This window comes from Rhea pennata, chromosome 12 (genome assembly GCF_028389875.1).
Source record: "Rhea pennata isolate bPtePen1 chromosome 12, bPtePen1.pri, whole genome shotgun sequence".
In the NCBI taxonomy this organism is placed as follows: Eukaryota; Metazoa; Chordata; class Aves; order Rheiformes; family Rheidae; genus Rhea; species Rhea pennata.
This window is the reverse complement of record NC_084674.1, coordinates 190,371-212,456: the sequence shown is the minus strand read 5'-3', so window position 1 is coordinate 212,456 and position 22,086 is coordinate 190,371. Positions and strand designations below refer to the sequence as shown.

The window sequence follows — 22,086 nt, the reverse complement described above, 5'->3', positions numbered from 1 at the left end:
GAACTGTATGCCCTAAAAAGCAAAGCCTGTAAATACTGTATAGAATGTTTTAGAATGTATAGAATTTGAAAATAGTCCAAATAGAAATTTCTTAATGTTATCTTGAAAAAATATTCCAGATAAGCAGAATTTTCATTTTGTATTATAAAACTTATTAAGGATACAGACTGAGCTTGTGAAATTGGAGACTTCTTATCCTGAGATGGCTATACTGACAGAACTGAGTTTTGTCTTCAATCTACATGCTGTTTTTTTTTTTTAATTAACACATTAATATCACTTTCTCCTACCACCACAACCATTTCAAGCGGTTAGGTAAGTATGCTTTTACTAGAGAAACAATTAAATACAGTATATGCAAGAAGGCAACACATTGAACTTGAAATAAAAGTTTAAGGGTTAAAGAAAAGTAATTGTATAAGTGGATGCTTTATAATGTTCTGTAACCATTTAACTCAATACTTAAGGGAACTTTCTTGCAATAACGTTTCAAAAGTTGTCAACCATTATGAAGATTCACAAGTCTTAATTACAGCAGTTTTACATTTTCATGACTGATCTGTGTATATAAACATCCTGTTTTCTCCTGAAAACAGGCTTTCTATAACTGCTCAGTTGAATGTCTTATGCAAACAGTTTCCTATTTTAATCAAAACTGATTCATACTTTCCAGAGCTGTATATTGTTTCTCTTTGGATTGTTGGAAATGTTGTACTATTATCTGAAATTACAGATAAACCAGACATGCAGAGACTATTGTCTTGCAGGAACTCTATAGATTATATGAAATCTCTAATTATCCTCTCACTGTTCTGTGGAGATGGGGGTAAGTTTTAAAAATTTTAGCTGAAAATTAGGCAATGTGATTCGGTAGTATGTGTCACATGCCATTTAGTAATTTGAAACTAGCTGATGTATTTGGTATCTTCAAACTGTAAGATATGCTTTCTAAGTTCACAATGAATTAATAGGTATATTAGTAGGCTTACTAGACAGCTGCAAAGCAGGAGTCAGCTGTGATGCAAATTTAATATGGTCTGATGATGCATATGCCTTCTGGATGTTAATTATCTATCATTACTGTTCCTTCTGTCCCCTCCCCCCCCCCCGCCGCTGCCAAAGCCCTTGCTGTGTTCAGTGCACAAGACTTTCAGTTCTTCAATATATATTAAGATCCTCGTTCCTGAGTATTATCCCACATAAACATTGATAGTTGTGAGGATGCCAAGGAAACAATGTGATTGGAAAGTTGAAGAGTATGTTCTTTCTTAGAGGGCTTCATTATGACTTCATGGAAATAAAATATTGGTATCTCGTAACTTCTGCGTTACTTAATTTGTTTCATGTATGCATATATTTATTTTTAGTGGTAAACATTTTGAATTCTGTTATGGAGATTAATACAAGACTACATAATTACTTGAAAATTTCAAAACCATTAAATCTGCAGCTCACAAGTAAATAGTTGTGATAGTAGTAGGCTGGTATTTTTATTATCATTACTATTTATGGATGCCTCTAGAAGTACCTGACACAAATATACTGTGTGCTCTACATCTTCCCTGTAAGCTTATTTTAAGTTAGTAATAGCTGAAATATAATGTGACTCAAAAACCTGACCCAATATACCAAATTTAAGATAACAAATGGTTATATAGTCTTTGGTGTCTCTTCTAGTTATATCCATCTTCTTCCATTCCTTTTTTCACAAATTCCTCTTGCTCTGCCTGTCAGCAAATCTGATTGAAAGGAATGATAGAAAATGCTAGAATGAGAGGTGAATTGCTGCTTTTCCCCTCTGTTTCCTGCTTGGCAGGCTAGGACAGGTTTAGTGGACCTGAGGAACTGTCTATCACACATAAAGACAACTTTGTATTAAGAGTAAGGTGATTAAAGAGAGAACTGTCTTGGCATTTTCTTCCTTCTCCTTCCTAATGTCCATGTGGAAGTATTCATCTTTACATGCTACAAGATCCCCTTTAAAATACCCCTTCTGAAAACTATAGTTTCTGTAGCTTCTTTCAGATTTCTTCCATGATAGGTCTTCATAATAATTAATCATATTGGAGTGACACTTGAGACACAAATGCTTATTTCTTCTCTCCCACCAGTTATGAACCAGTAATAAACTTCTGTATCGTTGCAATGTGTGGGCCATAAAACTTGAACTTTTTTTAAATTAGTATATGTCTATTAATTGTATCATATATTTTAAGATGCTTTTAAATCTATTACTGTGATAATCTGATTTCCATAGGGAACAAGGAAATGTCTTGCTCACTATCTCATGTTTGAGAGTCAAGACACCTATCACTGTGAGGAAGGCTATTTTGTCAGTGTCACTGGCAGAAGAGTCTTGACTCAGGGAATTTGGAAGTGTTGAATTTGATTTATTGCCAATTAATAAACTTTTAATTATTGATTTGGGTATTAAGAAACAAGACATTAAATAAACACTGTGGGAAGCGCCGTTCCTCCCCCTTCTCCAGGCTCAGTTTTGGCCCCTCAGCGTGCGCTCGCCTCGGGAACAGGCCGCGCGTTACGCCCCGCTTGGCGGTAGCTGCTGCGCGCGTTTCCGCGCCTCCGCCGGCTCCCCTCGTGCCCCCCCTTGCGGCGGTTAGCGCTGCTCGCGAACGCGCCTTAGCAGAGATGGCCAGCGCTCTGCTGCCGGCGGCAGTTCTGGCGCGCGGCGCGCTGCTTCCCGCCGGTACGGAGCCGGCTGTGACCGGTTCAGGGCGGTCCGCGGCGGCCTCTCCCACAGGTGCCCGCTGCGGCCGAAGCCGTGCCGTTTATGCCTGGCACGGGGTGCAGCGGATGCACTGCCCGCGAGGCTGCCTGGCCCTAGGTAAGGAGGGCCTCAGAGCACCAGCTCACCCCTGCTTGCCACAGGGTCACGTTGCTCTTGGAGCACTCAGGTCTTTCCTCTTCATCCCCAACCACGAGAAGGCAGTTTAGTGGTGCCCTTCTTCAAGCTCTAGTGCTAATAGCAAGGGCCCTTTTGCGCCTTCACTTTGCAGGACATCTGCCTCAGCAGAAAAAAAGCCCTTCAGAGAGGCCATACAAATTGGAGAGGGAAGAGATCTTGTGAAGCTGCCCCTCACCTGAGAGAAGAGCAGGAGTCTGCGAGAGAGCAGAGGTGAGGTGGGAAATGTGTAAACCCACAGGGAGGGAAGAATTGCTTTGGATATGAAGAGCTGTTGCTGTGCAAATGTGGGTTGTAAGGCTACAGGCCAAAAAAAAACCCTCTTCCCAGTAGCAGTGGTGGCTTTGGCAGTAAGAATATATCATGGACAATGAGGGAGGTCGGAAGTCAGAGCAGACTACAAAATAAAAGAGGATTTTAGGGTTCTTCATGTATCTTAAATATTTAGGATTGGCAGTATTGTGGAGCATAGTTGAACTTTTTTTAAGTTGTCATTTCAGATGCTTAAAATTCTCATGCACTCTTACTGAAACTTTCTAGAAAAATATAATGACCACAGCAGATCCAGCATGGAAGATTTCAGCATAAATAACGAAGTTATAAATGACTGAGAAGGTTCTAGTAGTATAAACTGGTCTTGTTAGTGGCACATATTATTTAAATTTCTAAGTATTAGTAGATGATTTTTGATGTACGTGCACTTGTGCATATACAACAAATATTTATAGGGTTTGTGTATATTTGGCCACCACTAAGGGAAGCTAATTCATTTTAGCTAATCCATCCTATGTTTTTATGCCCTTTTTTCTACTCAGTTGTCTCTTAGCAAAAGTGGATTTGCTGTCTGCTCTGGGCTATGTGGACTGCAGCAAAATCTCACTCTAATGTGAATTTTGAATAGTTTTACTGGTTTGGAAATGCAGTTTTATGATGGAAAGTGGGAGCAGTGATTCTTGGGCTCACAATATTCACGTCTTGAATTGAAACTCTCGTGCAGTGTAACTGTTTCAGTGATTAACAAGTGCATCCTAGAAAAAAGTGCTGTATGTTTATGCTGTTTGTTAACTTACCTCCTGAATGTGCAAGGACAAATGCTTACGTTGTTCAGCTATTTCCAGTGCAGTCTGTGGTGTTTGCCTTTTATCTAAACTTCTCCCCAGTGAACCCATGAGCAAAGTCCAGTTTAATTTGATGTAATAGAGGACACACTGTCCACTCTGTGAGTACTCTATAAGGAGATTGAGGCAGCATTAAGAGAACAACACAATGATCTACCTCCATGCTGAAATGCCAGAGCAACCACTGGTATGTTTATAGTGCCACCAGACCTACTTAATCTTCAGGAGGTTGAGTAGCTGCTGCTGTTTTGCGCCATCTAACAGACAGTACCGAGCTCACCTGCTCTGTCTTGTCACCAGCCTGCCGCATTTGATGGCCTTCATTTTGCTACTGAAGTCATTGCACTGTTGATACTCACGGTATGCTTGTTCAGAAGTATACCTGGCTATGGTCTTTCTATCTGATACCTGGTTTTATTTGATAGTGGCTTTCTGAAAGCACAGAGGCCTGACCTTTTTAAAGCAAATTTGTCATCTAAAAATACTTGAGACAAAGAAAGGCAATGATGTGGTAGAACAGAGACTTGTTTTATTCTAAGGAACATGCAGAACAGCCCCACAACTTCTAAGGTAAAATACAAATTATTGCCAATACGAAGTTTAAGTAAGATTTCCCTTAATGTGGTTAAACACTTTCAGAATGGCTTTTTCTCTCCACGGTGGGGAAGAATACAGTGTTGGGCACTGAAATGAAGTGTCAGGAATCTGAACCAAATGCTGTTAAAACTGATGGATTTAGCAATCTGTATATAAAGGCTATCCATTGAAGTTTTGCTGATTTCCACTGATGTTTAGTAAAAACAAATGGATAATATTTTTTTGAGATTGTGCTCAGCAGAAAAGTTCCGTGCTGACTGCGCTCTGTTAGGCCTGCCAGCAGGCTGCAGTTTTTTGAGGATCAGAAGAAAGGCAAGAAATTCCAGATGTTGTGCAGGAATATGTAAATTATTATTTATCTGAAACCTTGATGAGGTCCTGGAAAACTTGTGTGTCAGATCCAGCCGAAGAGTGTTTATGCAGTCTTGGTTTATCTACTTTGTTGTTGCTTTCCCTGTTGTCCATGGGACTTCTATTCTGATTACTGGAAATGAAAATTTTATCTAAGAAATCATAGATGTTTATCACACAGTGGCTATACTTTGAAGTGAAATTCTACAGACTAATCTAGAAATACTGTTTATCATTTTATTATTTAATTATTAGAGTTGAACTCATTTTATTAACAGATTTAATACTTGAAAAAACAGTTTTAAGAACAGAATGCGATTACTATACACTGAGGATTGTAAAAAGCAAGAGCTGTGCAAGGTCTTAACCCTTCCCCAAAATACAAATCTATAAAGTAGTTCCCGTTGCTATCATGCTTTTCATCCGATGACATTTGTCTGCTCGCAAGTACGACGAATGATAAGATGGTATAGTATGTGAAAAGTAAAAATTACAGAAAATTACTGGTCAGTTTATATGACCTCGTAGTTTCTTTTAACTTACAAAAGGGTGAGGAAAGGACATAAAATGTAGTATTACAAGTAAAAACATGAAAAAGTTCAGAGCATATTTATTTAACATATATTCCATGCCTTTCCAAAGTATATAGGTTAGAAACAAGCTGCAACACTTTTCTGGAAAAAGCTATTAGAAATGATCAAAAAAACCCCATGTCATCTAGTGATAATGCTATGAGGAAACCATGACAAAGAATGACAATGCTGTTAGATAATAACTTTAAAGTTATCTGTACAAAGGAAGTCCTTCAAAATACTTGTGAAACAGCTGTGTTAGGAAACTTATTTATTTATTTATATTTTACGTGTATCTTTGTGAAAAGGACTGTAGAACCTGTCCTGGAGTCTAGAAATTTTTTAGTCAAGCCTTGATCAAAAGAGGTATCTCAGTGTCCTCCAAACTGAAGGATCTTACTCTTTTTAGTACAAAAAGTTTATCAGAAATGTTCCCAACTTGTTAAGTTAGACCAGTGTTTTAAGTATAGTGCACAGGAGGCTCACGGTGATGTGGGCATGCCTTCTCCTCCTCCCCCAGCCAGTGAATTGGCACTGTTACTATTTTACTTTCACAAGCAATGATTCTCACTGAGTGTTTTTCAGCCACAGTTACCTCTGTTCGTGCACCAAAGTAACAAACAAACTGGAAAAGACAGGTTGGTGTTCATAGCTCTATGTTGTTTTTCCTTCATAAAGGCAAGCCAGAATCAGCTCAGGACAGGTAATAGTCCCAGTGGTCTCTAGACCAGCAGTGCTTCGGTACAGTGGTGTGAGATCTTACCGAGTTTAAACACTCGTCAACTCTGAATGACTTAGGATTTGGAAAAACATTATAACAAGAACTGTTTAAAAATCATGTTTTAAACAGGCATATATTCTAACATAGATCTAAATATTATTTGTCTATAACTGTTAATCATTTTGATACTTTTCAGCAGTTAGCAAAATAGAATATCCCTGGAATGACAAAACGAATCAATTTGTGTCCGAGCTCTTTGACTGAATGGCTAGCACACTGTAACCTATTATAGATCTTTTTTTGAAAATTTATGATGGTTTAGAAATCCATTTTTTGAGGGAGAGTAATACTAGCCAGAGATGGGGAAGAAATGTTACTGAGCTGTTTGTAAACAAAAGGCTTACGGAAGACTGAATGTCTGAATGTTTAAATGCTTTTATTCAAAGGTGTTGAAAGTTTCTAAAAAGTGATTACTGGATTAACTCTGAAATTAAGGTATCTTCTGCCTTTGGTGCTTAGCTGTGCTCAGATTAAAAGACTGAAATTATGAAGACATTTGCAGTTCCTTTTAGCTTTGTGCTGAATTGAGACCATATGTACCTGTGGTTGAGGTGATGTTGACAGATAGGTTGGTTCTACGGGGATAAAGGCAGTGTGATCTGAAGCACTTGATTGTAACCGTTAAGTCCAAATCCTCTTTCTACTACAAGACTTCTACTACTAGCTTCTTGCTCGATGTGCTTCCTTAGTTTGTCAGCCTCCAACAATGTTGGTTTTTATCAGTTTGATGCAGCATCATCCTCTAATGTTGGTGATACTAGACATTTTAAATGTCGTAACATCTGGCAGATATGGCTTAACAAATATTCAGCATTATTGGTTGAATGACTTTTGAAATGTATTTTGAAGATGAATTCTGGATCATTTCTGAAACATTTTTAACTGTCAGATTTTCTTACAACACCAGACTTGAGTTGTTGCTGTGATTTTTATATGCATCTTTTCCTTGTCCAGGTCTCATCTTTTAACACAGACATGGGAGTATGTAGAATTATTCTTCATCCTTGATCAAATGAGTAGAAAGGAGAATGAGAGACAAGTAATGTTCAATTGTTTTTTTCTTTGGCAAGGGATAGCAGGCCTGGAGGTACAGCGTTTTAGAAGTATACCTTTAAATCCACAGGAAAGACACCACATCTGAGGAAAAAATATTGTGCCTATGGTCTAGGGCATCATAAGGTACATAGTTCTCTTAATGGTAGTAAAACGATTAAAATGTGGTGGATGTATGCTTTGGTTAACATTAGTTAGCTGTCTTTTGCCTTGTTACACTGAAAGTATCCTGCTCTATAAAGAATACATTTTTAGAAATCAGACTCTTTTACATTAGGTAGGGAGTTCTTTGAAGACCAATCTCTGCTATGGTGCCTATACTGGCTCTTCCTAAATGACAATTAATTTGGATGTTTTTGTTTTAATCAAAGACTGCTGCTAGCTTCCTTTTCTAGTTCCTTCCCATATTGTTTTCAAAAAGGTGAGCTATTCTCTTAGATGTTTATAAAGATTCTTAGAATTCATTAATGGAGTACCTCAATCCTTTCACTGTGTTTATCCTTGTAGCACTCCTATGAGACAACAGGAACTTATCATATGTGTTACCAATAGAGAATTTAGCTCAGCAGAGTTCATAGTTTAACTGTGATCAAAAAAGGAACTCTGTGTACCTCAGTGACTTGATCCTATATCTCCTAATTTCTAGGCTTGTATAAGCAGTGAAACATCTTGGGTTTCCCCTGCCCCTTCTTGTCCTCAGAATTGGTAATCCTGAGGAATTAAGTTGTTTGGGTGGCTGAGTTTACAGATCTGTGTAGAACAGACTCGATTAACAGTTGAGTGTCTGCTAAAAATAGCAGTACTGGAACCAAGGAGCTTGAATTCAGGAAGATAAAAATAATGGAAAAGGCTGTAAAATTGCAGTTATATCTTTGTCTTTTATTTTTCCTTATTACTTAAAACAAAGTTTAATAGCAGTGTGTCTCATTTTTTACAACAAAATATTTTCATGTATTCATTTCCTGCCTATTACTCAAAACTTCATACAACAGTCACTGTATCTCAGCAGCTAAATCTTCATAATACTGTTGTTCTGTAGTGCAGTTTGTTTTGTTTGAGACCATGGTTTAAAAATCTTACTCTGTATTTAACATTCCCTTGTTTTTCATCAGTGCAAAACGTTTTTAAGGAGAAAAAACATTTACAGTCTATTGGTAGCAAGGGCATAGTTCTAACATGAAACGGAGAGTTAACATTGGTGTTCACCCATTGAGAAGAGAATCAAAAGTTTTGTTTTTCTCATAAGTAATTTCTCTATGCATATGATAATCTGTGCTTTATGAAACTATCACACTTGGATGTATCAAAAACTGCAAAACAATATAACTTTTTATTTAGTTTTTTTTTTTAAGTAGTTTTCCAGGTGACAGATTAAACTATATCATTTGAATACATGTTGCAGCCAAAAATTGAGATTTTGGAAGGGAAGGAATTTTAGGGAAGAAAGGGAACTTGAAAATAATAATAATAAATTCCCCTGCAGTGTACTTTAATGTAAGTAAATTCTTGGTCATGGTATTTTTTACAAAGATATATTTTAATCATAAATGCCATTCTAGTCCTCAGTCGACTGTTACGACAAATACAGGACACATGACATTTTATTGCAATGATTGTAACATTAGTACTTCTCTGCCTTATTAAAAAAAAAAAAAAAAAAAAAAACTCTAAAAGTTTGATCTAAATCTTCATCTGGTTTGAAACAGTATGACTTCAAAAATGCTGTGCTGATACCTGGCTGCTGAGACTACAGCCCTGGAAGTGTAATGCAGAACAGCAGTCTGTTGTAAAATACTTTTAGCCCCAGGAGTTCCAAAGCACTCTATCAGAGCGAGGTCAGACAAGTGCTTTTCAGCCTGCCAGCGTATTTCAGACTATATGCTGGTTGTATGGATTGAACTTTTGATGACGTTTTTCATAACCAGAACAGCAGAAACAGCAGCAACTTTGAAAACAGACTATTTAAATAGATGATAGAAGTCTAACACTACTAAGCAGACTAGCAATAAATAAAAATTGTAGGTTTATAATAAATTAAAAATACACTTTCTGTTTGAGTCTGATGCAGTATTTAGGGAGAAGTGATAATATTCAACATTTGGTGGCAGAGCTACCATAGTGCATTTCAAAGTACTGTAGTGTTAAGAAATTGAACCCTTTAAAATAAATTATACAATGATCTGTGTAAAATCAGAAATTGCTGGCAGGTAGTTATCCTGGAACATAGCTAGTAGAGTGCTGGTAGACCATATTCATGTATTGTATGGATTTGTTCATTCCCTTTCTGTGAAAGCCATTTAGCATATGCAGGGCACAATTTCATGCTGGCACTTGGTAATGGACAAATAGTAAATTAGTCCACAGAACTCCTTGGAAACATGAAATACGAAGCTGTAGTTCAATAAACCAATAAAGTGCTTTAAATGAGTATTTGTCGTTTACTACATTGTTTCTCATTTCACGGTAGACATGAAAATCACAACAAAATATGATAATGCTCTAGGGTAAGTAAAACTGAACCTATTACTTACTTTAGCCAGTATTTCCATGTATTTTATCCATGTATTAGTTTTCTGTGGGATCAGAGGAGATGCTTGTAATGCAAGTTGAACTTGCACATAAAGATGACCATAAATATTCCCTATTTTAGTTTTCATTTGCAACAATGTGGATGAAAGAGGAAGGAAGCAAAAAGAGAAATCTGGAAACAGTTCAGATCCAGTATGTGTAGCCAGTTTGCCTGAAATACACTAGTCAGTTTTGTAAGACAGAAAAAGGATGGTTGCTGGGAATGTACAGAAATCATGAGATTTTATTGCAAGTCCATTGCTGCTATAATATGGATGCTTCTTCCATGGCTTCAATCCACCTAAAAGAGGGGCAGAAAAGAGATACATACCAAATTACTTAGTTCTTTCTAAAATATGCCTTTTAAGAACACAAAGCCTAAACAGGACTGTATTTTCCATCCTGGGGCTCTAATAAGGAACCATGATTTTGTGATTAAAGCAGGGATCTGGGCAGTAGGACTCTTGGATTTTAGTGTGACCTTTGCCAGTACTTTGTTTTGTAATCTCAAAGAGAGCATTTACGCTTTCTTAGGATGGGAAGGATGAAACCATTGAAGTATGCTTAAAAACAACAAAACCTCTCATAAACACTCATTTACTTCCCTGTGTATCTTGAATTTTTGGCATTTTTCTCACGAATTTCAAGTTTTTTTTTTATTATGCAGCAGCAGTAACAATAAGTTGTGAAATCTTGTGAAATCTTGCTCTTGAAGAGTGAACTAAGAAATGGATAAATAGAATGAATGGGTTTGAGAAGTTCCTTTACAGTAATCACATTTGACAGATGTCTAGGCATGACTTCTGAGGCTCAGCCTCCTTATTTTCACTTACACAAGGGAGCAAATTCTCCTTCCTGAAGGAACTGAAAAGCACCAGGTAGACTTTTAATGTCACCCAGGTCAGTCGCATGTAATTGGGCTTAATACTCTCAAGGCTGTTTGCTTCCTCTGTAATGGAAGGCATTCTGAAGTGAAGGAGAAGGAAGAGCCCTACACAAGGTTTTGACCTTCTTGTCCGCTAATGTGCAAGTCTACCTCATACCTCTGTGCTGAATTGTTATCCTCTGCTCGGAAGCTGTAAAACAGGGTTTGCTTGTGGTAGAGATGGAAAACTGCATCCATACTTCCTTCCTCCTTTTCTGGGGCAATGGTGAAACCCAGCAAAGGCAAACTTTCTGTGGCAACCTTGTCCTGAAAGCAGTCAAGAAGTGAAACAGAGTTTAGAGAGAAGGCTTGTAACAGAGTTTGAGAGCTCTTTTGAAAGCCCTATTGTGACACAACCCCCCCCCCCATCTGTTAAGGCCACTAAACAATAATGTGAATCTTTACTGCTCTGGTGGCTCTTTTGCAGTGTTTCTTAATGACTTGGAAGTAACTTAGACAGGGGCAGTGCCAGTGCACCTCATATGTTCATCTAGTCTGCCTTAGACCTGAACTCAGACACCTCTCAAAGTCCTGTCCTTCATGGCCATGCACAAGGTCAAATTAGCCATTGCTTTGGTGGTGACCTTTCACGTAACAGTCCAGGAGGCAAACCAGAGAGAAAGGGTACTGAGTGTGTGGGACAGTACAGCAGCAGTTCTGAAGATCTGAGTCAAGGTAATATTCCCTTGGACCACTTTTATTTATGGAGTGCCAGTAGTATTCTTTTACTTCATCATTTATTTCATAGCTCTAGCAGCATTTCCATAAATCTATTGTCTCAAACAGCGCACTTGTCAACTTGCAGCTTGAAAAATTATGAGCTGGTAATGCAGTTCATTGTTAATTTATTCCCAGGAAACAATCATGCTTACCAGACACTGCTTTGTACAAGTAAAAGAAAACAGCAAACCTTAATTGAATTGCAGTTTAGCTGTTACAGATAGCTGCAGTTTTGGTCACTATCTCCACTTACGTAATGCATTCTATATGTATGTGTTGCCTTTGCCTCTGCTCTCAAAAGCTATAATGCAGACTGGGAATACACAGTGTAATTAGCCATCTATTACCCCCTCCCCCATCATTGAACCAGAAGTGATGATTTTTAAGAATAGCAGGAATAAGGTAAATGCATTGGACATGCAATTTGATGTTAATGGTCTGAACTGCTGAGTTCCAGCTGAACTCAACAGAGGCTGCAGTACTTTTGGGAAAAAAAAAAAAAAAAAAAAAGGCTCAGGTTGATTTGGTTTAACTATAAAGGAAATCACCAGGAAAGTAAATTGAAGAGGTGATTATACGGCAATATTACTCAAGCAATCAATAAGTTGGTTTGGTTTGTGATCATGGCCAAATCATGCATTCTGTTGTGCCTTAATCTCCCCATCTGTTTAAAGGGATTAATGATGCTTCTTGCCTCACAGGGGTGATGAGAAGTTTAAATAATTGATGCTTACAAAGTGTTCTGAAGATCTAAAAAAAATACTGCTGTTACTACAGGTCTCACATGCTGTGTCCTTTGTTCAACAAAACTAGTTATTTTATGCTTCTACTTATGCAGCCCGTCAATTATAACCAATCTTTGCATCATAATTGCTTAAAACCTATTGGCATTGCAGCTATTCACAAAAGAGAAGAAATTAAAATACAAAAAGGGACGAGGCAGAGACAAAAAAACTCACTTCTAGCTGATGTGAAAATGTTTTTTGTTCAGTAAGTCTCCTAGCCTTCTCAGAACTGTTGCTAGCTAAAGTAGTAAATACAATACATACAATTCTTTAATTGATACCTAGTCTCCTTGGTTGTAAGGAGGAGCTTACAGGCCAATACCGAAAGTGGTATTCTCACATCTATATACTGTCTTTCACTGTCAATTCCTGTAGGACAGATATGTCCTATCTATTCTTGCAAAACAAGAAGATTCTCCTCCTTGCCAGAAATGGATCATAGCACCATCTATCTACAAAAAAATCTGGCAGATTTTTCTCTGGCACACCAGAGAAATCCAAAGGTCCTTAAAGTCCTTACGTGTAAATATATACACTACAGTTGGCAGTGTGTAATAGCATGAACTATAAAAAGTCAAGTAATGAAGAGCACTTTGTGCAAGAGGGCTGCCAGGGTCTAGCTGGGGATGCGGCTGGACCCCCTGGCTAAGGGTAACCCCTCAGGACTCTGCCTGCGTTTTTTTTAGCACTAACTCTGTAAGGCAGGTGGTTATGAGAACTGCTATTTATATTTCTTACATTTACTTATGCAACCTATAGGGAGTAAAGGAGGGCACTCAGCAATAGTCATTAAAATATTCCAGATTAGATTGCATAATACCTCATTTGCTGCATAGGTGTAGAGGACTTTGCCCTTGATAACAAACCAGCGTTTCTTCCAGTGTCTTTTGCCTCTCTTACATCTGCTGAGATAACCACTAATGGTAGCTCCTTCTTCTGAGGCTGCCACCTGGAACAGAATGGAAAAAATTGGGAATTGTGATGGCAAAGGCCTCTCTCCTGAGATATGCAGCTACATGTAATGTCAGAAAACCAGGTCTATGTTCATGAAACCAAAAGTAGATAGTTGAAGATATGAAAACAGAAAAAACATAAGCATTAGGTTACTTTTTGAAGATTTTTGGTTAAACTTAGTTCCCAGTAACACTGATGACAATATGCAACCAAGTTACTGAGGAGAGGAAGTTTGCAGTTATGCTCTAAGAAGCCGAACTTGTACCTTTTTTTTTTTTTTTTTTTTTTTTTTTTTTCATTTTCAGCATTTTCAGGTCTGTTTTCTTCTTCCTTTCTTTCCTTTTTTTTTTTTTTTTTTTAGTTTTTCCTCCTATATTAGAAGTACGTGCTTCCAGAAGAGAAGGATAGTCTTGTGGCTGAACACTGTTAATATGTGGGTATATTTGAAACGGATTTTTACTAATTTATGCTATTCATTTGAGTGTAACTTGGCTTCATTTGTGAAATATTATTTATAAGGAAAGCTACCCCTCTCACAGAGATGTTTTGAGATACAAATCATTAACAATATTCAAGATCCAGATCTTTGAGTGGATGAAAGTACATATACCTAGACACATAGTATACATTATTAATTACAGTTGTAAACTGGGATGATATTGGATTAGAAACAACGAGAAGAGATTCAAACCCAGCTTTTGTAACGTTGACGCAGTAGAAGACTGAGTGGTATCCTAGCAGTGTTTTGTAGCAGAGTAGGCAGTGCTCCAGGACCCAGCCAAAGCAATTAGAAAAAGCTTGCGGATTAAGGCTATCGTGAACAGTTCATATTAATAAGCATGCACTGCCTCCTTGTGGATAGAAAGGCAATACCTTTTTCCTAATTTCTGAAATTTTGCTTTTCTGCCAGTTCTTGCAGAAGTACTGTATTACAGGCTTGCATCTTTGGCTCAGTTTCAGCTCATCAAAAATAAACCTCAAGGAATTCCCATGACTTGACTGTACAGAGTTCAGCAAAACATCTGTACCCTGTTCTCATTAACACAGTGATTAATGGCCGCTGATTTCAGCGACATGGGAGCATCTTGCTGTGTTCAGGTTCAGTAGGCAGCTTAGGTAGCTAGACTACGTTAGCAGGATTGGCATCTTGTTCCTAGGAAAAAAACTAGTATAGCTGGTCAAATCTTGGCCCCACTGAAACTGGTGGGAAATTTGCTTATTTATTTTCATGGGATCAAGATTTTATCCCTTTTATTTTGGACAGTTTGGTTTGAGCTGTGGGGAGACTGATTAAGCGTATGTATTCATGAATTGCTTGCCAAGGACTACTTTCTATTCCCTAATAAAGTAAGTGATATTTTAGTTCTCTTTAAGTCGGAGGGGCCAACTGAGAAGCAAAGGTCTTATCATAAAAAGTTACTGATGAACAGCAAGTCATTCTCTGTTGACATTGTAATCTGTGTGATCTGCTTTGTTGAACTACCTAGTACCTTGAGGTCATTTTAGTCTTCTAAAGACTTTACGGGTTGAAGAGGAGATGAAAGTAAGCTGCTCTAATCCAGGTTTCTTGATAGACTGAAGAAGTTTCTATGGAATCTTTGGAGGTTGGAGTATTTTGTGTTTGAAACTTCCTACACTATTACAAAAAGTATGAAGTATAACTGCATGATGAAAGTAGACTAGAGCATGGGCTACGTCCACTGCACACAGAGTAAATGTTAAACATTGCTGCTGTAGTGTCAGCACACAGCTCTTAAAGTTCCTTGCCTTTTCTCAGGCAGCTTGGTCCTACCTCCATAAGAGCCGAAGGGACCTTCTTTTGCTTCTTGAAAGATGAGTAATGAATATTGTGGAAGACAGAGGAGAAGGCACTGCTCGAACACCTGGATGAAGTTGGAGGGAAGCTCACACTTAGAGGTCGCTCTGCAAGATTAAGAAAATTGAGAAGAGGAGTGGCAGAATGAATGAATTGATACATACAAGACTAAGGGTAAGAGACATGATACACTAACGGAAATGGCTACGAAAATGCTGTGCCTGCTCCACAACAGCTGGTGAATTTTCATCTTAGCTTTTCTCTCAAATTATTCCTTTAAGTCTGTTTAGCTTGGTGGATTTCATAGCACATAGGGTAATGATAATATCTGACAGCTACTCAAAAACACCTTGCAAGAAAGCTGACAAAGCACAAAACACAACTTGTTTCCTTCTAACTTAATATTAAACAAATGTCTTTGCCATGGATTCCCTCTGATTGTGTTCTGTAACACCTCTGTAGGATAAATTCAGTAATGGGACATTCTTTCCATATGAACCATTCTCTTTGAGCTCTGTGCATGTGAGACAGTTACTCTGTCAAGCTTCACTACTCCGTGCAATAGGTGATAATGCTTCATTGCTCTTCATGATCTCATTTCTGGCTACACATGTTATCTGGAAGCTCTCACTGAAGCACAGCATTGTCCCTACCTTTTTAGTCTTGATAGTAGAACACACTTACTTTCAGGGATTATCCACTTGAATAGTTGTGCCAGAATATTACTTCTTCATTTTTTGCGCCCCCTCCCCCCCATTTTTTTTTCAAATTATCTTTGATTTGCATATGCATTTAAAAGAAAACAGGGACTTAATTGTGGAAAAGTAATACACAGAATTCTAGATAGGAGTGGTTCTTCTACATTGAATTCATGCATCAATCTGTAATCAGGTTAACTCCCTATCAGCTCTTAGTGGCTCTGCATTTTACCTCAGCTTTTCTAGTTGTAAAAACTATTGTATTGGATGAGGATAGAGTGAGGAGCAGTAAAACCACTGCTTTAATGGATAATTTGCTAGAAATGACAGAAGCTATCAGATAGGTAGAAGAGCTATCAACTCTAATGGTTGCATCACACAGACCTTACTGTCATTCTGATTTATCAAAAGGCCGAAGGAGCCCTCTGAGAACCTGGCTTGCTAAAACAGTTTTAGTTGCCATGCTGTCTGGCAATAGACGGTCCTGGGGCTCAAGACACATGCCTCATGCTTGAAATGAGGAGGGGAAGGCAGGGAGATCCTGAAGCCCTCCTGATTACACAATCAAGCAATGATTTTGCAAAGATTGAGGGAACCTTACCCCTTTTTTTCAGTTCCATGTAGCAGCTATCACAGACTTTGGCTGCTTCTTGTTTGAGGTACTTCATGGGGTACTTGTTTCTTGAACAATTTCGACACACAATCTGTTTCAGAAAGGTGAGATGCATGTAAATTAATTTTACATTAATATAGAACACATACAAAGCAAATTCTCTGAGCTGGCTGGCAGAGGAATAAGGTTAGTGGACGAGATAAGGCTGTTAAGTATGTGTAAATCAGGGCAAGTCTATTGACTTAACTGTAATTGCTCTGTTTTTTATGTTTTTCACACTTAGAGTGTTGTAAGCCAAAGCAAAATTTATCACTGTATTTAGTTGCACACCATTGCTATGATCATCTCCTTTGGAACTTATACCTTCCATAGTAGTGAAGCACGGAAAGACCACTGTAGTATTGCATCTGGTTTCAAAATTTTGTTAGTAACATTGTTTTCTGAAGTAAGCTTGCATGTTTTTGCTATGCCTGTGGTGGTACAGACTGATTTTGTAGAATTGGAGAAAGATAAAGTAAATACTTTGTCATACCAGCAAAAATAACCAGTAGAGTTTGATATAACAAAGTATCACTGAGGCTGAAAGATAGCCATCATTCAAAATAGGACTTTAGGTTTGTGTGGATAACACACAGGTCTCTACAGTTGGTAGAAAGCTCTGATAAAGGAACAGAAACACCGGAAAGGCTATAGATCCTCTGAGCCTTCAGGGCAAATACCAGCTGCTCTTTAATGGAATACAGAGGAAGCTTTGCCTTTGGTCAGTGATCTAACTGTGCCTTTCTACTGAGTTTCTTCACCTTTCTTGGAAGATAATTTTACCAGCTGTTGTTAGGGCCTGGACTAGATGCACTGCTCTGGTCTGAAACAGAACCTGTATTTCTACTGTATCGTTTCATCATCTCTAGTTCTAGCTGCAGATCAGATATAAAAGCTGGACTCAATGATAATTATCCTGTGGGCCTTCCAGCTTCTGGCCTTTGGGAATTATGTGGTCCTCAAGGGAAGGTTACCATTGTTTCTGCTAGAGCCATTAGTAACCCAAATAGTTATTTCTCTTCTACAAAGCAAAAAAATCATTATGAGAAGTCAGATTCTATTTTTGAAGTTTCTACATGCTTGCAGAGGTTAGAGTAGTAGCAGTTGATGTCGTCAAGGAGTGAATAAAGCTTTTCTAAGGAGCTTATACAGCTCTTACCTTCCCACAAGCATGACAATGATGGCGTCTCAGGGTGAGCGTAAAGTCACAACCGCAGTTCATGCACATCATGACATGTGACACAGGTACCAAAGTTGGAGGCCTCTCACCCAAGGGTATTCCAAGCCTTTCCCTTAGCTTAAAATCAAACAAGAACAAATCAAGAAGTACCCACACTTCCTAAGTACACTCAGTTAGTCCCACTGCTTCACATATAGTTCTTCTCTTACTTCAGTATGTCTTCACCTGCTAAAATTCCCAAATTCTCAAATTCTTAACACCAAAGTATGAGATGCAACTTTTCAAGGGCTGAGAGACTGTGGCCAATCAAGACGTGGTATTGTGAAGGCCAGATTCAAAACAGGAAAAAATTGATGCAGATCTATTACTGTCCATTCACTGATGCTCTTCTGCATCAGACAAGGATCTGATTTGTTGTATAATGCAAATTGCGTGTATGAACGTGAGCTAAAAGCATCTTTTTTTAATGGCTTTTGAAATAGTATCTATAAAAAACTTCACAACTTTCAACTGAAAAAGGACTGAGCTCATAATTTCATTACATCTTGGGGCAATTTTATGGTCAGGGGAGAGATGTTACAGAAAGCAATAAAACATTGTTTCAGTCCGTGATTTACACAAAGATGAATTTATCCCCACACAATCCAAATCTGATCTGTGCTTTCCACTGCTGTTCTGAATACATTACTAGCTTTAAGAAAATACATGCTATTCCCATGTGTTGCCATGCACCAGGCAGCAGTGTTGTGCAGATGCCTCTCTGCCTGTGCTCCGGGCCCATGAAGCTGTGGTCAGTGTGGAACTGAACCCAGTTTAATGATCCGTTGCTGGGAAGCTGAATGCATTAGCTCAGGCTCAACATCAAATTGTATCATGGGAACCCTGCTTCCAGTTCACAGTGGCTTAGTGTTTAGCAGTGGTAAAGCAAGCTCTTGTGCCTTTAAAAAATCTGTTTGTTAGGAGAGTTTTCTGGGAGGAAATTAGACCTCTGCAAGCAAATAATAGTATTTAGATGCAGAAGAATTACATTTTCCTTGCACACATTCAGATCTAAATCAGAAGCAGAGTTGCATAAGCAATTATATTTTTGTGTGTTGGAAAAGGGTATCTTTTAAGTTGCTATACATCTGAATTTTTTTTTCCTGTTGAAAATTTGGAAGCAGATTAGCTTCAGGCCAGTAAGAATATCTTTCTTTGTTTTTGGAGTTCATTTTTTATTTCCCACAGTCTTTAAAAATAAACTGCCCCTCTTTTTTTTTTTTTTTTTTTTCCTAGTTAGCATTATTAGTGAAACCCTAGGGTTCTACTTAACCTTACAAAGCATTTTATCAATTACTTTTTATCAAGTCTATTATTTGCTTTTACAAATGGGAGTAGCACAGTTGAAATTAATGCAATAGCAGTAGTATACATTAATTGTGAAGGTACAATTAGAATATTGCCTGGTGAGGTTTGCACTGGCAGTGAATCTATTATGCGTGTGATATAAGCATAACTAATGGGTAATTTCATTTTCCTAAAGTCATGTGCAAATTTTGTAGCTATTTTCAGAATATCCAAGATAGGATGGTCCTGTAAGACCAAATTCTTCTAGTCTTCCTCCAGTAAAACTCCTATAGATTTAAGCAAAGACCTCTGAATACCATGTGATTTAAATTTCAGAGGTGGCCTATGAAAATTGTTTGGTAACCAGGAAATGCAAATGAGCTTTGTCATTTAGGCTTGAAATACTGATTTAAATAAAAATAGTAAGAATGCTCTGCCACTAGGAACTCTGCTTTTTTATACCCTCATTTTCTTTCCTTTCTTTCTCCATTTATTTATTTTCCTTCCCCTTTCCACCTCTGAAATTCTCCTCTTACCTCCACGCTGCTGTGGAAGGTGGAGGTGTTTTGAGCTTTGCAGTCATCTGGGATGTGTCTGCTGATGCAACTGTACCAGTCATCCCTTTCTGAACAAGAGCTGTGGAATGAAATACAGCAGTGCAGTCAGTGCCATGCACGGTAGGGACTGAACCAAGCAGTTTCTGGATCAGAAGAGAAAAGCTTTGCTTTATGAATGTTTGCTTTTCCCCACCAGTGATTTGGTATGCAACTAGTGTTTCTTTGACTAGGAATAAAACTGACTGACATAGCTGTTCAGCAAGATGATTAGTTTGGATCTATGATTAGGACTGTGTCTGAGAATGAATGAAGTGCTCATGAATATTTCAAGGTAGTCTCTGACTTTATCATAGGTTGTTCAGTCCCAGATCATGTAGGGTGATGTGAATTCTATCTCGTCTGACTTAGCTGTTAGGCATTCTAGAGCATGTAGTGTTGGCATAGTTTGCACTCATTTCTTCAATGGAATGCTTAGATGATCTCCATGTTGGGGCATGCAGATGTCTGGCCTGCAGGTAGAGATCTCTTTTTTTTTTTTTCTTTTTCTCTAGGTCGATCACAAACAATCTTCAAAATCCTAGCAGGAGGCTTAGACAGCAAATTTGGGAAAAAAAAATCAGCATTCCATCTAGTTGCAGTTTTGCGAGGAGACCAGTAGTTCTCCAAAGTTGTCCCAAGATGCCCCCTTTGCCCTAGACAAAACAAGGAGTTTATGCACTTCTCAGCCAGTCCAGCTCTCCCAGAAAAGCAGCAGGGCAGTTAATGTTTTTTAATTCCCAGACACAGCCCTCTGTGAGGGCTGTTAGCTGTTCTGTGTTAGATGTTTTTTTCCTGCTGTGACTCCAAACTGCTCTTACTGCCCATCTGAAACTGTGCAAAACTCTAGCTACTCCAAGCATCAATCACAGGAAGGGATGAAGCTCAGTGTGGTCTCCCCTCCCCAAGTCATACAAGCCATTCACATTAAAGCTACCTGCTAGGCTTGCTTGTAAAAAGTAGCAGTGTCATCATTGCCAGCTGCTGTTCAGCTGTGATTTTCTGACACCAAGCTCAGGAAGACATCTGAGAACAACTTGTCTTTTGTGATCTTAAGGAGAGACGGGAAGCAAGAAAGGAAAAGCCAGTGTTAATCAGTGCACCTGACTTAGAATCCCTCTGTGCCCTGACCATAAGCCTTTGTCTGTTAAAATCACCAGCTGCTATAAAATTCAACAAGCCTGTTGGAGTAAAGAGATTCCTGAGCAGATGTATATAATGCATCTATACACATGCATACTCTATACATATGTAGACATACATAACCGATATATGCATATATATAGGTTAACCTCTGCATGACAAACTATAATGTAGGAGATTCTCTTACAAGAGTGACAGTACACTAGTAAAAGCTCTGTCAAATTTTACTTTCTAAAGAAATCTGAAAAAGATGTCTTGTCTTCTAGTCAAACCATATTCCTAGCGTGCAAAGCATCAACTGAAGTGATTTTTTAACCTTTCTCTTGTTAATTCTTACTTAGAAATTCTCCCCACTTGAAAATTAAGATGTCTTAAAAAAAGAAAATCATGGCCCATATAGTGATGTAAATTAAAAACACTTTGACAAAGATAACAGGGACAGTCTTCTATTGAACCCTGGTATCTAACTGGCCCCTTCAACTTTTTCTCCACTGTTAAACATCCCTACACAGTAATCATAGGTTACTAGTTGAGAGTAACAGCTGGCTGCTGGTTAGTAAGATAAATGATACTGGTCGTCACTGGCCTCTTGTCTATTAGCTGTTTCATTGGTTGCATGAAGGTTCAGAGGAATTTTTGCAGAACTTTGGAGGCTCATGGAAACTCAGACCTCAATTCACCATTGCCACATTCAGTCCATGTGCGATTTCTGGGCTGCACCCTTGGGCTGAGCTGTCATTTATCCCTGTGCTGGTTCATATACTTAGGCATTGTGTTTAGACAAATAGAAAAAGAATGTCAAATTGTTCCTGCAGTCTCCTGGACAGCAGGGGACCTCTGTGCAACACAGAAACTGGACTGAGATAGGATTTTGTTACAGTGTCATCACTGTTTCTCTGAATTAGCATGCTAGAGAAGTAATACTGCATGCTTTCTCATGGTGCTTTGGTATTTTATATTGGCACCACACTATTACCTCTGTGTCTAAGAAGAACAATTTTGAAATACAAATAAAGGTGTAAGAGAAGACATAAGGGGGATCTTATCAATGTGTACAAGTACCTGAAGGGAGGGTGTCAAGGGGACGGGGCCAAGCTCTTTTCAGTTGCCCTGTGTGACAGGACAAGAGGCAATGAGCAGAAATTGAACCACAGGAAATTCTGCCTGAACGTGAGGGGGAGCTTCTTCACTGTGATTGTGACAGAGCACTGGAACAGGTTGTCCGGAGAGGTTGTGGAGTCTCCTTCTCTGGAGATCTTCAAGGCCCGCCTGGACGCAACACTGTCTAACATGCTCTAGGTGACTCTGCTGAGCGGGGAGGTTGGACTAGA

At 38.5% G+C, this 22,086-nt stretch overlaps 1 protein-coding gene across 4 annotated transcripts in view; it reads right to left on the bottom strand.

The window, feature by feature from the left end:
- Positions 1 to 4,556: 4,556 nt before the first annotated feature.
- FGD5 (FYVE, RhoGEF and PH domain containing 5) overlaps positions 4,557 to 22,086 on the bottom strand; it is a 118,141-nt gene continuing 100,611 nt past the window's right edge. For 2 of the 4 annotated variants that reach the window (XM_062585174.1, XM_062585175.1), the window contains exons 15-21: positions 19,556 to 19,655; positions 17,673 to 17,810; positions 16,463 to 16,565; positions 15,140 to 15,270; positions 13,214 to 13,342; positions 11,007 to 11,155; positions 8,254 to 10,264 (exon numbers count right to left, since the gene is read on the bottom strand). In XM_062585174.1, the coding sequence (XP_062441158.1) occupies positions 10,228 to 10,264; positions 11,007 to 11,155; positions 13,214 to 13,342; positions 15,140 to 15,270; positions 16,463 to 16,565; positions 17,673 to 17,810; positions 19,556 to 19,655 (787 nt within the window). In that variant the 3' untranslated portion in view covers positions 8,254 to 10,227. Of the gene's footprint in view, positions 5,123 to 6,701; positions 7,346 to 8,253; positions 10,265 to 11,006; positions 11,156 to 13,213; positions 13,343 to 15,139; positions 15,271 to 16,462; positions 16,566 to 17,672; positions 17,811 to 19,555; positions 19,656 to 22,086 lie in introns of those variants that run through there. The other 2 variants (XR_009959648.1, XR_009959647.1) reach the window with 2 other exon arrangements.